This window comes from Crocodylus porosus, unplaced genomic scaffold (genome assembly GCF_001723895.1).
Source record: "Crocodylus porosus isolate Cpor-Errol unplaced genomic scaffold, CroPor_comp1, whole genome shotgun sequence".
Classification (NCBI taxonomy): domain Eukaryota; kingdom Metazoa; phylum Chordata; order Crocodylia; family Crocodylidae; genus Crocodylus; species Crocodylus porosus.
The window spans coordinates 537,200-554,452 of record NW_017728938.1 but is presented as its reverse complement, the minus strand read 5'-3'; the positions used below and the strand labels follow the sequence as shown (position 1 = coordinate 554,452).

Sequence of the window (17,253 nt, the reverse complement as noted above, 5' to 3'; positions counted from 1 at the left end):
CAAACTATTGTTGGTTAGCACAGTCTGTTGTAAGCTTCAAATAGAGCCAGTAGTGACCAATATGCAATGATAATAAATTACAAAAAATGAGAATCATTTATGTTGACCAAGTTAACTCTCTTACTTCTTTTAATCATTCTCTTTTGATAGCTTTTCATAACAACCTATTGTGTGCATTTATTTTATTTAGAACACAAGTGTGTTTACTTCTCTATCAATTACTTGTCTATCCTTTTAGAATTGAAAAGATGTGGGTACGGGATGGAGCTGCATATTTTTTTGGTCCAATCTTCATACATCCTGAAGAAACTGAACATGAACCAACTAAAATGTTTTACAAGAAGGAAGTGTTTTTGAGTAACCTAGAAGAGACCTGTCCTATGACATGCATCCTGGGTAGTTATTTACCATTTGAAATCCAGTTAATTAACATTTTTTCCTAACTCTTACATTTTAAAATGAGATAGAACAATAGCTATGCATGGCCTTGTTTTTTAGGATGGGAAAGAAAGTTATCCAAATTCATTGTTGTGTACTACATGGCTGACCATCTTTAATGCTTTTGAAAGACCCTTTCCTTTTATAAAGCTTTCCCACCATAGCATGTTACTTTTACTCTCACCCATCCCCTATAACCAGAAATCAGAGAATTCTGTGAAATCCACAGACATGTCATTCCAGTCTAATTTCTCAGAAAAAACTTGGCTGTACTAAAAGGTAGTTGGAACTGAATCCTTTAAAAACCAAATTGGACTTTTCTACTCAGGGTACCTTATTTACTTTGGTAAATACTTTGCAGCATTTGGGATGTCACATTAAATTAAGCTGAAAAAAGCATGATTAAAAAATCATGACAGTATAGAATTTGTGAGATCATGTACTCATTTCTACACTTTCTAATGTTTATATTTTTTAAAATATGTTTTTTGCTGTTTGGGGGTAAGAAATGTTTTTCAGTGAAACCTGTCCTTTTTGGCAAGGTGGGGGTGAAGAGTTCTTTTGTTTTTTTATAAATTTTCATGTCTATCTCACATTAAAAAAGCTTGGTTGGGTTAATTTGGTAGGAGTCCATTTTCTGACAGACTGTGAGCAATGGATAATTAATTGGCATAATTTGTTGAGTATAATAAAGCACTATGTTTTATGAAAAACTTTGTTGGAGTTATGAATACAGGACACTTTCTTATCAGTTTCTTTTTATCTTTGTAGGAAAGTGTGCTGTGTTATCATTTAAGGACTTCCTTTCCTGTCGACCAACAGAGATATCTGAAAATGATGTTTTTCTTTGTGAAAGTCGCTATAATGAGAGTGACAAGCAGATGAAGAAATTTAAAGGGCTTAAGAGGTTTTCGCTTTCTGCAAAAGTAGTAGATGATGAAATTTACTATTTTAGGTAAAATATGACAAGGGTTAAATTTTATTTTTCTGTATAATAAAAAAATGTAACTGCAATAGAATATCAAATCAGACCAATTACAAATATTTAAAACCCACATGGAAAAAAACCAGATGGCCTCAACTTCTACCTCCCATTTCATTTTTTTTCATATCCATGGATATCTAGTTTTCACACCAGGGTTTTAAAAAAGCTGTTGTGCTCTCAAGTGGACAGTCCTTTTGGCATAATCATAAATAACAAAGGGTCACCTGTCATGCTTAGGCTCTCAGATAAGATGCCCCCATACTGATAGATGTTAATAATACGTATATTCTCTGGTGTAACTGATTCCCAAGAAAAATGCTAACAAAATACCTGTTTAAAATTTCTAATGCTAAACAAATGCTTTTCTTAAAGATTATGCAGAAACAAGTCTTAGTTTCTTAAATCCGTTTCATCCTAACCCACAAGTAAAAATAAGAGCCTTCCGGCAATAAAACTAAATTAAACAAAGTGGCTTGACTGTCACATCAGGTATATGAGCATTTTCTGCTGAACACTGACTATGGAAACACTAAAAAGTGGGAGGTCTTTTGCCATCATTATTTCCATACTGCATCATGGGATAGGAAACAATTTCTATCCTGATGATACTTTTCTTAACAGGCTTTTAGAGAAGTGTCCATATTATTCCAGATAGCCTAGAATGACCCTATTCTATTGCAAATAAAGAACAAAATACAGGCAGTCCTCAGACTTACAACATAATTGGTTCCTGAAAACCGCATCTTAAGTCAAAACGTTGTAACTCGGAGCCAATTTTCCCATAGGAAGCAATGTAATAAATGGGGGATTGGTTCCTGAACCAAGACCCAATACCCTATTTTCACCAAAAATAACCAAAAAGTTTGTACTCAGTCAATTATAGATGTGTAATGTAGCTACATGAATGTATTTATACTGTAAATAGCAATCATATTGATTTGAGGTGATTTTGCTGGACTTTTTGAAGGACTCTTGACTTTTTGAAGGGTTCTTGGCTGGAGTCTTCACAGGAGTCTTGGCTGCAGGTTTTTCTGGAGTCTTGAACTTGTTCACTGGTGTGGCATCACATCAGATCAAGCGTTGTAAAGTTGAAACTGACATCAGAAATTTGAAACAGTGTCAATTTATAAATATTGTAAATGCGAAACGTTGTAACTTGAAATATAAATCGAGGGCTGCCTGTAATAGCTAGTGTTTTGATGTAGTAAAGACAGGATATTTAAAGTGTAACCACACTGACTTGCTACTTGGAGGGGTGGATGGAACCAAAACGGGACTGTTACAGTGTTCTTGGGTTCCTTTGTTATATCCGTTTTGCATATATATTATGTGGCTTATCTCCAAACAAGGGTTAGAAATGGCTTCTCATGCAGACAAAGATGTAATTGTAATCTCTTTTTATTCTCCTCTCAGAAAACCCATAGTTCCACAAAAGGAGCCATCTCCACTACTGGAGAGAAAGATTCAGCAACTAGAAGCAAAATTTGCTGAGTTGGAAGGGGGTGATGAGGATATTGAAGAGATGGGAGATGAAGAAGGTGACATCTCTGAAGCACCTTCTATGCCTCAACTTCAGACTCCACTGGCTAGTGAATTGGATATAATGCCATATACTCCACCACAGGTAAAGATGCACTTGCAAAATTTTATAATATTCCAGTCCATATTCTCCTTTCCTCCCCGAACAAAGCAATCAAGAAAACAAAAATAAACATTCGTGGAATTATACTATAGCTCAGCAGTCAATGAGATGATTATTTAAAACACTTCTAGACTATAAAATGTTACCTATCACAGTAGGTTTTTTTGACAAAGTGGAATATTTTCAGAAGTGATTAGTGATTTGGGGATGGGGAAGTATTTTTTCCCCTGCTCAATTTGATCCATTTTCAGAAAATGTTGATCACTACCTCCTTAGAAATGAACCAGATTTTAAATTCACTCAAATTGGACACTAAAAATCAATAGTCATTTTTCAAAATTTAGGTTGTTAGGTTTTAATTTTAATTTGCATGCGTGTCTGGTGCCTCTTGAGTCAGGGGGCACATGCACCCTGATACCAGTCAGCAACCGGGGAGCAGTGTATGGTGTCATAGCCTCTTCCTATGATTTCCCTCTAAAGCATCTGCTCCTGCCATTATTGGAGACAGGCTACTGGGCTAGATGGGCCATTGTTCTGACCCAGTATGTCAGTTCTTATGAGCTGAGGAAAAAGATGGGGCTTGTAAATTGAGTCACCTGTCACTGGATAATGTAAAATTCAATTCTGATTTATTTGCTTCTAAAACTTCTGTAATGTGGTCAGGGCATTTGATACATACTAAAGATATGTCACTCGTGCTTTTCAGTGTTGAATTTCCTAGGTTTTGCTTTTTTTTTTCCTTATTTTTTTTTAGGGCTGTTTATCACAATTAATTTACACTGTAAATGCAAAAACAAATTAACGCTTTATTCTGTCAATTGCATTAATCATGCACAACATTTTGACCAGTGGAGCAGACCAGCTCCAGACCAGCCAGAACCTGTGTGCATAGCCCTGCCCCCACCCACCCCACACCTACTCCAGACATACCTGCCAATGCTGAGCAGTGGCAGCAGCTGGGCAGAAGCTGCTACTCAGCACAGGAAGAAGAGGCCAGCCTTCTTCACCGCTATTGGGGCCGCCTTGCTGCAGCTGCCCAAAGCCCACGCCACAAGCATAAAATTTGAAGGACATGATAGGAAATTGAGCTAACTTGTGCTGTCCAACTTTGGTGTGGCTCGGAGTCATACACCATAAAAGCCATACTCAGTGGGAGTAAGCTTCCGGAATCTTGCTACTCCTGCAGCCATGGTCTGCACAAGTAGTGTGCATTCACCTGCCCTCCACTTCACAGGCAGTGCCAGCAATGCATGTCCCTCCCTGGGCCCCCTTTCCTGCTGTGCAGCAATGTGAGATGTGTGCAGGGACTCATGGGCCTCGTACTAACTGCTCACAGACTGCCTGTTGCACAGCCTTTGTCTAAAGTAATAGAACGATGATTTCTCTGACCTCAAAATGTGAATATTATCAAGATCCTGGCAACAGTAGAAAGTAGTTCAAACAGATACTGATGTATTTAAAAGCTTGCCAGGGATAAAATGGAACCCAGCTGAGGCAAGGCCACTCCTGCATCCCCCTGGAGCAGCCCCAAAAATGCCCTGAAATCTGGGAGCACTAGCCTACCTTCATTCTCTGAGTCATGTGGCTTTTGAGAAAGAAACTGTGGGGCAGAGTTGAAGTGGCAGGCATAGCAGCTGCAGCTGCAGAAGACAGTTCGAGTAGGGATTTGCAGAGACTAATGATGTTCTCAAACTTTATTCAGTTTTCACTCTTGAGCATACTCTGCCCTCCTTTGCAATTTTGTGTTTAGCTAATCTCCACCTACCATAATTCTGCTGAAAGGAGGTTAAGAGATGTTTGGAAAAGTAGTACAGTGATTAGTCAGTACTGGAAACAATGGAAAGGGAAAGACCAAGCTTGGTAAGAACATTACATCCTAATTCTGTCTTCAGTGTAGCAGAGATGAACAATTTACATAAATGAAACTGTTCATCCTGTATATTAAGCTGTAGTTGAATTTAAACATACACATTCATATTTCACTTTTTTAATTGAAGGAAGAGAATTACATTTTAAGGAAAAACTAAAGGAATCAATATTAATTTTAATATATGCTGATTGATTAAACATGATAATCTCATGGTTTATAAGCACCTTCAGAGGGTACTCAGAAGTACTGCTTGTCTGAAAAGTAAATTACAGAATATCGTATCTGATTTGGTTTTGAGGGCATTATCTAGACCTCACTGAAAAATAATTAACATGTAGCATAGTTCCAAATCTACAGAGACATTCTTTCATAACTAACTTCACCCCCATAATTAGTTAATTGGAAAAAGGATGTACATCTCAGTTTCAAATGTGAAGGAAATTAACAGGAAACTATATTTGGGTATATTTATGCCCACCTGCCTTAAGCATGCTGAATTGTACACATTAGGATTCCACTCAAAACATAGAAAGCATTATATATAATAAGGAAAGAAATCTATAGACAGGCAGTAAACTAATCAAGATAACTGAAAGTGGTGTTAGAATGGCTTGACAAATTGAAAAGGAAGGCTCCTGTACCTTTTTCTCGATTTTAGTGAAAGTCTGGCTTGATCAAATTAAGAGCAAAGAACTAGAGATACTTAAAACAAAGATAAAGATGGAAAAACATTGAATAGCAAATAAAACTGATCTGCAATAGGGGTCAGTCATATTGGCTTTAATAGGATGAAAAGGCTGAAAAATTAATACTGATAGTTAATTATTAGCTTATTCCTTCTCACTTGAAGGTGTAGTTTTCTGACAAAAATCTATGACAGAAGGATTTAGTTGCATTGTTGTATTCAAAGGGATAAAAATTATGGATATGAAAAGTTGGGTATATTGAATCTTGAAGGTTATTGTAATTTTATGAAAGTTCTCCAGTCCTTTTCAAATGGATGGATATCCACTGAAAGAGTTTTTAATGTTGTTTGCACTGATTGACTGAAACGTCATAATAATTTGGGTGCAGAAAAAGCAAACAAGCTAAAGGGTGTAATTATCTTAGTGTACACACACACACACACACACACACACACGTTTGTTGGGCTCACTTTGTACATTCACTAAATTGGCAACTTGGCTTTAAATGACATGGGACTTTTTGATGTTTGAAGAGCCCAAATAAACAATATGTCTGTTTCATTTTTTAAAAATCTGCTTAGTAGGGTCTGTTTTACTTTTTTTTAAGGAGAAAAATGTTCTTTTCGAGTTGCAGGAAAATAACTGTAGACTGCAAGTCAAGAGGGAATACAGGATGCAAATGATAGCACAGCAGTACAAGTGGGGTTTTATATTGACTGAGCCAGTTAATAGTCAGTAGTATTCTTTAAGAAATCCAAGATGTAGAAAAATGAGATTTGTTCTTTTATCTTATGTTTTTGGCTTTCCTAATTGGCTTGCTTGGTCACAGGGCATTCCTGGTTTAGAAAGTCTTCTTGCTCAGTCTGGAATGATGTTGGCTAATGCCACACACTTTTTGTTCTCTCACACAGAATCTTCCCACATTTCAATTATGAGGTCAGTCTTATGTATGGAAAGGCTAAAAGCCAATGGAATGTATTTTTTTTTCTGTATCTTACACACGTGTATTTCTCATAAAGCAATCACTCTTTGTGAGACCCAGCCCCTTTTTACATGCTGCAAGGAAGAACAGCTGTTGAACAAATACTCTTGAAACCCAGTAGTCATATGACAGTTTTTAGTTATACTTTATACAACTAAGGCTTTTGTGCCTTGAAGTTTCTGTTGTACACTTGTGGTCATAACCACTTTTTCTCACAGTCCACTCCCAAGTCTGTCAAAGGAAGCGCCAAGAAGGAGGGATCAAAAAGGAAGATCAACATGAGTGGTTACATCCTATTTAGCAGTGAGATGAGAGCTGTGATTAAAGCTCAGCATCCAGATTACTCTTTTGGAGAGCTCAGCAGGCTTGTAGGAACTGAATGGAGAAACTTGGAAGCAACCAAGAAAGCAGAATATGAAGGTAAATGAGAAACGGTATATATTCTTCCCTGATTACTTTTTCCTTTCTAAAGAGATTCAGTAATTTTATTCAAATAACAGGTTTCACTATTAAAGGAAGATGACTTCTTTGTAACAATTTCTGTGCAAATGTTTAAATAGATGTTTGTACTAGGGAATGTTCATAATGATATGGAACATGCATCTAATTATGTAGTACAATATATGAATGTGTTAACTGAGAAATGTGTTGGAAATAAATTTCTGTTTTACCCAGACAAACAAAATGGAAACAATTCAAGAGTGAGTGGGCATGAAGATAATTGATGAGATGGGAGGAAGCCTGTATAGAAAGATGGGAAGAAAGAAGGCCATAGAACTATGTGGACCAGAAGTAGGAAACTGTTCAGAGTATAGGGAAGGAAGTAAAAAGGCATAAAATAGTACGTGTAAAAAAGGAGTCCTTTGACTATTTTAAATCAGGCTAATGCAAAATTTCATCAAAATAAGAGTAGTAGAATAAAAACACAGGATACAGAATCCATTATACTGCTTGTGATATAGTCATTTGACACTCAGCATTAGCCACTAGTTGTAACTGATTTTGGATTGATATATTCTATACCCTTGAACTCAGAAAATGCTCCAAAAGACACATTTCTTCTTTCTTTTGTTTCTTTCTTCCCTTCTTACCCAACATTGACCATATGTCTTGACTTTTGGTCAAATTCATGTAATGTGCTACAAGAAATTTCTACCTGGGTGCAGATAAATCCTCACTTGGAACTGCTCTGTTGAAACTCACTGTTGCCACTATAGTTGATAATTCCAGCCTTTCCATTATAAAACTTAGTTTTCAGAGTATTATTGCACTGTTTTTAATACAATACGTAACTTGGAAAGGTTTCAGCCCTAGAAAAAATATTACTTGACTATTTAAGTTATGTTTGCTATCTTTTGAATAGTATTTTTTTCTTAGTATTTTTTTCTTTTATTTTTTTTGTTGATTGGTTTTGTGTTTGACTTTTGGTGACTCTTTTGCATGCTCATAATTTAAAAGCAGCTTTGGTTTTCATACTGGAAGTTTGCATGTTGTCACTATCTGTCCTCCTTGGATTGGCAATAATGCCTTTTTGTAATGTTAGAGGGTAACAAGGCTCCACTTGTCAGCTACAGATTTTCTGTTGCAGACTACATAAAGGAAATGATAATGCTGTGTTTGTGAAAGTACCAAAAGTGATTTTTTCCCCTTCTTATATTGTAGTTTGTGTATACATCACTATCCATTTGCATGGCATGATTAATGTCAGGTTTTCCTTATGTCCTACCTCTGGAGAACAGTAGGATAGCTAGTGCATATTTAAAACCTTCTGGAGAAGATTGAGTTAGTTGTTTTTCCAGTGGAATATGCTAGTGCAGAGGTTCTCAAACTCTGGTCCGTGAGCTCCATTCAGATGGTCCGCAGAAAGGTTGCGGAATAATCGAGAATATCTGTACTCGTAAGGTAAGACTGCTGATATTAAAATATGAGTTGTGTGCTTTGTTTTGTAGAACAAAAAAAAAGTTTAAGTGGTCTGCCGAGACCCTCAGCAATTTAAGTGGCCCGCGAAGAAAAGTTTGAGAACCACTGTGCTAGTGTATCATAGTGGTAGCAGCAGTGTCCATCCAAGTTTGCCTAAGTGCTTCCATTTTAATTCTTTCCCCTCTTCCCCTCCCTGCGTGCAACTCTCCTAAATACCCACATAAACTTGCTTATAACTTCATAGAGCTTTCAGTTTTCAGGCTGAAATTTATCAGGCTTGGTCTGCCCTTGGCTTGCGTCTCCCCCCATATTTTGAGGGGAGGTGGGGATTGGGCTTGGAGCTCAGGGCACACCTGAAATGTATTTTATGCGGGAGTGTGGGGAGCTATAATGTGAAAAAAAATTTATGGTCTAGTGTGGACATTACAGTGGAGAGTAGGAAGTTGAAATATGGCATAATTTGAAACCGCAGTGAGAAGTGTCTTTCAGTATTCTGGTGAAAATTGGTTTTGGTTTTGCTGAATTTGACCCTCTGAAAATTTTGCATTTTGAACATGTGCAATACGTAATACAATTTTAACAATATTCAAGCAAAAATAGACTGCATTGCACATGCACCCTTGGTTAGCTTAGCTATATTATGAAGACTAATAAAGATGTACAACAAATGAGGCAAGTTTCCATTATAAGGAAAAGCTAAGTTCAGAACAGAGAGACTACATCCTACTTTGTTAGTCATGCTGGATAGATCATTCCAATAATTTAAAAGCCTAGTCTAAAGGATTTAGGATTGGATTCACTATTTATTAAGGTGAATTCTCAAAACTGAATTCTAAGTTTGCCCACCATTATTGCACTGCTCTGGCAATCAATGTTTTCAGTTTCATCTGGGAGGTCTGCACCACTTGTGACATCAACAGACAGATTGTAGGCTAGAGTCATTGCTGAAGTATTGCTTTATATTAGCTGGATCACAGTCTTACTCTGAAGCTCAGCATTCCAAAGTGTGGTCTGCAGAGTGTCTTAAGGGGCTTTTTCTTTTCTGATTGTTTTTTAACTGGCCAAACTTAAAGGAGAAATCGGAACAGCTTCTCCTATTTTCTTCCCTAAGTACTTGCTTTACTTTGAAGAGTGAAATGTTCTCTTTCCTACTTCAGGAATTCCCTTCAAATGTTTTGTGGCTTCTGTGCTCAGTCACATAGGGTGCCTTTATTAAATTTAGAAGTTGCAGTGCGCCGTCATCCCCTTCCTGATGGTGAAAACAAGAAAGGAAATGCCTAAAAGGATGAAACTGGTCTTTCACTGTGCTATTTTGAGGTTGCACAAACAAGTTACTGATGAGAGATAATTATATCATAGACTTTTGGAATTCTGTGCTGGTAAAAGCAAATATTTAGTATCTTATTTAATTCTGGTTCTGAACTTCTTGATCTCATTTAATAGAGAGCCTTTATTCCTTTAGTAATAATTTTCATCTTTTGCCAAATCAAGAAAATGTTTAGGTCTGTATTCTCTGTTAAAATCAATAAAGGCATATGCTACATTCTTTTATTCTCCGTTGCTTCTCATTGCTTCAGTAGGATATAACACTCAGAGAACAAATCAGTAAGATGCATGCAGAAAATATCACCTTGAGTGGATGTTTGGAATACCCCTTTTTCCCACATCAAATTTTCTTCAGGTCAGATTCCTATCTAGTAGAACTTTTATTCTTACAGTAGCAGTGAGAAACTTGATGTAGATATTAATCAGATTCACAATACTAAAGACACACATGCTTCCACAGAGCAGCACAATTTGAGTTAGACATCTGTCAATAAAAAAAAAAAAAAAGCAGTAACTTGTACGGGTACCAAAATGGGGAAAGGAGAAAAATGAGAGGCAGAGGAAGTATTTTTGATCCATCAAACTGCTGCTTGTTATGTTCTAAACACCTGTCTAAGGACCTGTCTACACTGGGGAAATTTTGCAAATATTTCCCACATTTGCCACTGCTGTTTCAGCTTCACCATTAGTAACAATTTTGGGACCCCTAGAATAAATGGACCACTGACTGCCATTTGTATTTTAAATGCTTATCTTACTTTGGACAAGTGTAACTCTTACACAGTTGAAACTGAGCAGCAAGTGGCACATGTACTCAAAAGGTCCCCATATTGCTACCATTGGTCTGGGGGAACCAGTGGTATCAAAAGTGGAAACATTTTGCAAAGTTTTCTTAGCGTGGACTAGGCCTAGTGCTGGACTGCTGCTATCATGTTGGTAACACTGGTTTTATGATCAAATCTGTTCTTTGACTTTAAAAAAAATAATTAAACAAAACTTCACATTAAACTTTGTGGAATATTTTTCATGATAGGTTCTCTAAAAGTCTTAGCTGGAGCCAAATGAAATCAAATTTTATGCTGTATAAGAAAAATAATCTGTTCTATTTATATTAGACTAAACTATGCCAGTGTTTTACTAGTCCTTTTTAATGAACAGATAATATTTTGAAATTCTGGGTTACAAAACAGAACTGAAAATCTAAAATGCTTTTACAGAGCGGGCAGCTAAAGTTGCTGAGCAGCAGGAGAGAGAGCGAGCAGCACAGCAACAGCAGCAGAATTCCTCCCCCCGGGCAGGCACTCCTGTCGGGGCTCTTATGGGGGTGGTGCCGCCACCAACACCAATGGGAATGCTCAATCAGCAGTTGACACCTGTTGCAGGTAAAAAAAGTAGGAGCTATGACCATTTTTTCCTCATCCACTTTATCAAACCCCTTCATAACTCTGAACACTCCTTGGGTCACTTTATTCCTGCTGAAGAAAAAGCTCAACATCTTCAGTCTTTCTTGATTAAAAAAATAAATATAAGCTAAAAATTATCCTGATTTCCCCATGGTAGTCTCTTCAGTAGTTAGGATTCTTCTGAAAAAGACTAAAAAAAAAATGGCTCCTCCTAGACCTGCTCCCTATTTGTTGTATTCAGTCATATCTATTGAATTCACTTAGTAAACATTCACCCCCTGCTAGCATGACCAAAGGTGAGCTGGATTTTCTTCTAGTGCATGCATCATCAGTGGTAGTATTAAGTAGACTCCACATGAAGAATCCTTTATTGTTGGTGACATGTGACACTGCCAGCCTACCTTTTAGATTCCAGCATGAGTTTGCAGAGCCAGCAGTCTCACCATCCTGGTAAACAGAGCAGACTTGATCTGGAATCGTTAAAACAGTAAGCATGAAATCCCACATTTGCCATTTTTACCAAGTCATTTTTCAGAATAGACTTGCACTTTAAGGGCTTATGCAACAAACCATTACATCCAGGTGTTGTGCTTATTACCAGTCATAAGCCAGCTGAACTTATGGGCACTATGTGAAGTATTAATTATTTCTGGACTCGGATCCAAAGGCTGGCAAAGCACTGGAGAATCTATAAAAGGAATCACACTGTATTGATAGGGGGGTGTGTTAGATGTGATCTCTTTAGGTCTTTTTCTTTTTCCAGTTTCTGATTGCGTGACAGGTTTGATCAGAAGTGATCACATCAGTTTAGTCAAATTCTAAATAATGCCTTGTGGTACCTTTTTCTAGTTTCCCTTATGCATTCCAGTAATTCTGTTTGCTCTTTTACTTCATATACTTTATGCATATATGCGTGTGTGTGTGTGTGTGTGTGTGTGTGAGTGTGTGTGTGTGTATTAGGATGTAGTTATACTGTTGTGTTGAAAGCTAGATGGCCTTTTTCCCCCTGTCATAACATCTAAATCACTTTCTTGTAGTAGACTGCATGGATATTTAAATTAAGTATATGTTCCTCTATGGTTCATGGAATCTAAGTTGTAAAGCATTTGTTCATGATAAATTGCAGTTTTCTGCTAGTATGTCAGTCTTGTAAAGAACTCCAAGTATCCCTGATTCTGGTTGCTCATTTTTATGTTTGGCTGTTTTTTATCTTTAGATTTTTTCTGTCTTGCCTTTTGATATTCCTCAAAATTATTTGCATGTTATAAATTAGGTCCCCAATAAATGTTTTTACTTTGAGTAATGTCAATTCAAGCAAGAAAAGTGATCAGTATCAGCCCCTTGTGTTTTTAAATTGACTGCTGATTTTACGTTTTCTCAGGGAGTCAGTCATAGCCAGTAATTCTCATAATGAAACCTTTTCAAATGCTTTGTGAAAATTTTAAGTTCTACACATAACACTCAGTATATTTATTTTTGAGGTAAATTTCTCAAATACATGTATCTATTTATCTATCACCCTACTCTTGATACAAGCTGATGACAATGATTTCCCTTCTCTCTCCACTTTATCATGCATATATCTTCAAATAGTTTCCTTACTATTGATATAATACGTCTACACTATCTTTATAATTTTTTTTACAATTTTGTGGCCTATTTTAAATAATGGAGTCTTATACTTCTCAGTCTACAGAAGTATTTTATTTGGAAATGTCTGAACATAAATTAATTGAAAGTTTTGCTCATTACTTCCCCAACCTTTAAGTTAGTATCAAAGTGATAGAAAAATCAAGAATTCCATATATACTTGTATTACTTTGATATGAATGATAAAGCTTTGTGGGACTAGTTGCAGGGCTTTATTATGGTCTGTTTGGTGGAGAAATCTGGGTCCTTTCAAGATGCACTTCTTTTCTGGAGCAAATCTCTAGTCATTTGTAAAATAAATGTTACAAAAGCTTATTTACAGATGCAGTTTTAATAGAAAAAGGGAGATGTAATTAGTTCTAAAAGTGTTATTCATCTACCCAGGAGACCAAAAATGTAACTTTCCTGTTTGTTTATTTTGTACTTAAAAAAACCATGGTGGAGCTTGCATGATGAGACATTGAAAGCAGTCATTAAAACTATAGTATGAGCAATAGGAACAGATCCTTAATGCAGATGTTGCTGTAGTATATTAAGTAAATCAGTTATTGAGTAAGGCTTAAATTAAAATGATGGACATGTATAAAAATAAGCTTTTGTAATCAAAAGGAAAGGTTTTAAAAGTTTCAAATGTCTGAGCTGAAGATGATTATAATAAGGTGGTTTAGTGGGACGTTAGCTACCGTGAGAACTACACTACATGGATTCTTTTGTCTGTCTGTGGTTTTAGTGTTTTCAGTAAAATATATGGATTGAAATACATTAATGGATTCATACAGATAAGTTTTTAAATAATAATAAAAATGGATACCTACTATAAAAAAAAATTATTTTCTAAAATATTGAGGATTTCTTGTGTAATTTAGATTGATCTAGGTGTAACCAGACTGCTGTATTTGATTGTTGATCCCATTTGAAATGCACGCTACAATGAAAGTTTCTCAGTTCTGTACTACCTTCTGAGCAAGCTACCAGTTTTTTTTCAAATTACAAATTCTCTTTGGTTCTGAGCATGTAACTCCTTTAATTAAAGGGACTGCATCTAGTCAGAGCTTTGAAAAGTTATCAGCTAGTGTTATTCCCATAAACTGTATTCTGAAAGTTTTATTTTATGAGGATTGTTCATTATCAGGGTAATGGACACTCTGTAGGTCAGTTTCTCAACAGGTACAGTACTGTAGATTCTCCAGTATTTTGCATATTTAAACTTATCTCTCATTTCTTTAGAAATGCTGCCATTCTCAGTCATCTTCTCATAGTCTGTCAAATGTGTTTCCTTAGCTATCTGTCGACATATCATGCAAAATTTAAAAACTTTAAAAAAAATAGGGATCAGAAAAGCAAGTTGGAGGTGTAGAGCTTAATAAGTAAATAAGCTATAGGTTTGTTTACTGACAACACTATGGGTATGAATAGATACTGAATTGTCCCTGGTCTAGAGAGATTTTGACAAAGAGGACAGAAGCATTCTCTCTCTCTCCCTCTCTCTCTTTCTCTCTCTCTCTCTGTGTCTCCATCCCTCTGTCTGTCTGTCATCCCCTTTCTCTATTGCCCCGTTTCTGGCTCTGTCACCCCCCCCCCGGTCTCTTTCTCTCTTTTCCTTTGTCTGCATTTCTCTCCCACCTTGTCTCTCTCTCTAGTTCTCTCTCTCTCTCTCTCTCTGTGTGTGTGTGTGTGTGTGTGTGTGTGTGTGTGCGCGCGCGCGCGCGAGTCTTTCTCTTTCTCTCTCCCCATCTCTCTTGTTTCTCTCTTTCCCCATCTGTCTGTCTCTGACTCTGTCTCACATTCGCACCCCCTCTCTGTCGTGCCCACGCAACCCCTCTGTCACATGTGCCCTCTTGCTGGTTGCTGCACACACTCTTTTGCTGTGGTGCGCCCTCTCCTTCACGCTTTTGCGCTCCTGTTCCCTCTCTCACTCCCTTGCTCTCTCGCCTGCCCACTCGCTCGCTTGCTCTTGCCCTCGGTCTCGCTCGCGCTCACCCTCTCGCTTTCCCTCTTGCTCTCTATGTCGCTGGAGGAAGTATCAGAGGTAAAATTATGTCAGATGATGTTCCATGTTGCACTATTTAACTCCAGTAGACTAACATAGGTTGTAACTCAGTAAAGTGTCCAGCACATTCGTTTCTGTCAGATATTTAACTTAAACTGTTGCTCTATTGGTACAGAAGGTAGTTTATAAAAAATCCAACAGTAAAATCTTGGGTGCTGTGACATTGAGTTGAGTGCATGCATTATAAATTACCTTTTTTATAAATGAATTCTGCATATATATTATGAAAAAGTGCTCAAAGAATGTTTTTTGTTCCAGTTAGGTTTGCCCATAGTGTTATTCCACAAAGTATGGATGTGCATAAATTGATGCATTTAGTGTTGTGTTGTTAATAGAATGCAAATGGCAGAGCTTAATGCTATATTAAAATTGCTTGCATAGTAACATTTAATTGTAACTGAATGTTATTCTGTGTATTAATATACATTGGAATATTCAGCATTTATTTTTACCTACATATACATTAAATTTGTATATACATGTATACATTGAATAGTGATTCATCTGAAGTATAGCATATCATATTTATAACTTTAAGTTTTTGTGCATTTTTGTAAGATACTAATTATAGTATTGCTGTGCTGTACTAAAGGTGCTTATTTGTGGGTAGTGCATGTCTTTATTGTTTAGATCATATTGCATGTTATTGATGCATGTTTGAAATTTATTGTGTCCTTCAAGGCATGATAGGTGGCTATCCACCGGTGCTGCCACCTTTGCAGGGCCCACTTGATGGCATTGTTAGCATGGGCAGCATGCAGCCACTTCACCCTGGGGTGCCCCCACCCCACCAACTTTCGCCAGGTATGCCAGGCATCCCACCACCGGGTAAGAATGTTCATTCACTCATTATTTCATTTTCATGTGCTTACCATTTAACTAGCTCTTACAGGAACAAACTGCAGCTTGCTTGTTCATAGCTTAACTGCTTGACTGTGCCTGAACTTTTTTAGGTATGTTTAGCTGTAATGTACCTGCTGTGCTGCTGAATATACCAGATGGATCCTAAATGTCTGTTGAACTTAATGGAATATTTATAAACATTGACAGAATAATATATGTAGTGAGCCAGCAGCAAAATAGTTACCTACTGGATACGTCTATATGTTTATTAATACATAGTGGTTATTACTCATTTAATTTAGTACTTGTATAATCAGGTACTAACTGCACAGTAACCAGAGTTACTGAGCAGTAGCGCCGGAGAACACCTTTTTAGTGATTCTACTGTGCAGGAGCCTAATCATACTGCGCAATAGCTTATTAGCACTGTTTGTCCTGTGACACGCTACTCTGCAGTTAGCGTCTCATGTAGATGTGCCCCCCTGAAATGTAATATTCCACTTGCTAAAAACTTGTGCCTTTGCAGCCTGATTTACTAGAAATTTGAAACCCCTAAAACAGCTTAGTTCTTACACTCATATGTGAGTATACTATGCAGTTACTTTTTATTGGCCTAAAAAATTAGGTGTCTTCCTGGCTATTCCTGATGAAAATAGTTTCCATCTGTGCATTTTTTTTAATTTAGTTTAAATTCAGCCATCTGACTAAAAATACCTATGTACCAATAATAGGTCAGATAAATAATTACATTAAAATATTACAAGATTAGAAACTGGTACTGAATTTTTAAGTCATCACATAGAATAAAATTAGAAGCAGTCCTCATCTTTGCAATTTAGACCTGGGATTGGGCACATTTATGGATTAATTTTAAAATTGTAAGGAGTCTTATCCTTGATCATAAATTATCCAACAGTGCTAAAGACTGGTCTTAGATTATGTCCAAGGCTTAAAATAATGTCAGTTCAAAGCATATTTAGGTAAAATAAATCAATATTTTATTTAAGTCAACAGTTACTTTGACAAAAGACAGCATTTTCCCCATTTCTTTTTGTCTTCTGTGTTAATTGTTTCAGGAAAGTGTAGTGAATTATTATATCAGGCAGAAAGGGAAAACTCAGTGTGTAGGTAACACTTGCCTCTAATGTCACTGATTTCTCTATTCTAGGAAAATTGACTTCATCCAATTTGCTGATGATTCTTTCTCCTTTTAGCTCAACGATGTAATCTGGTTTTGCTATTTATAATATTATGTTCAGCAGTTAAGGTGTTGCTCTATAAGGGAAAAGCAGTATCTTTAGTTCCATTGGTAATGATAGATGCTTACCTATAGCCCTGTTGACAGGACTTTGTGTTTGCATGCAAATCACTTTTAAAAGCAATCTTTCAGCACTGGTTATGTAACCTGCATTCTCATTGGTGTATACGATTCATATTAATATCATGAGTCGGCATAGT

General features: G+C 36.7%; 1 protein-coding gene across 9 annotated transcripts in view; it reads left to right on the top strand.

The window, feature by feature from the left end:
- PBRM1 (polybromo 1) overlaps positions 1 to 17,253 on the top strand; it is a 121,359-nt gene that overhangs the window by 92,511 nt on the left and 11,595 nt on the right. For 5 of the 9 annotated variants that reach the window (XM_019547403.1, XM_019547400.1, XM_019547399.1 and 2 more), the window contains 6 exons: positions 239 to 396; positions 1,210 to 1,393; positions 2,837 to 3,047; positions 6,822 to 7,023; positions 11,067 to 11,231; positions 15,634 to 15,780. In XM_019547403.1, coding sequence (XP_019402948.1) covers positions 239 to 396; positions 1,210 to 1,393; positions 2,837 to 3,047; positions 6,822 to 7,023; positions 11,067 to 11,231; positions 15,634 to 15,780 — 1,067 coding nt within the window. The remainder of the gene's footprint in view (positions 1 to 238; positions 397 to 1,209; positions 1,394 to 2,836; positions 3,048 to 6,821; positions 7,024 to 11,066; positions 11,232 to 15,633; positions 15,781 to 17,253) is intronic. The other 4 variants (XM_019547406.1, XM_019547405.1, XM_019547404.1 and 1 more) reach the window with 3 other exon arrangements.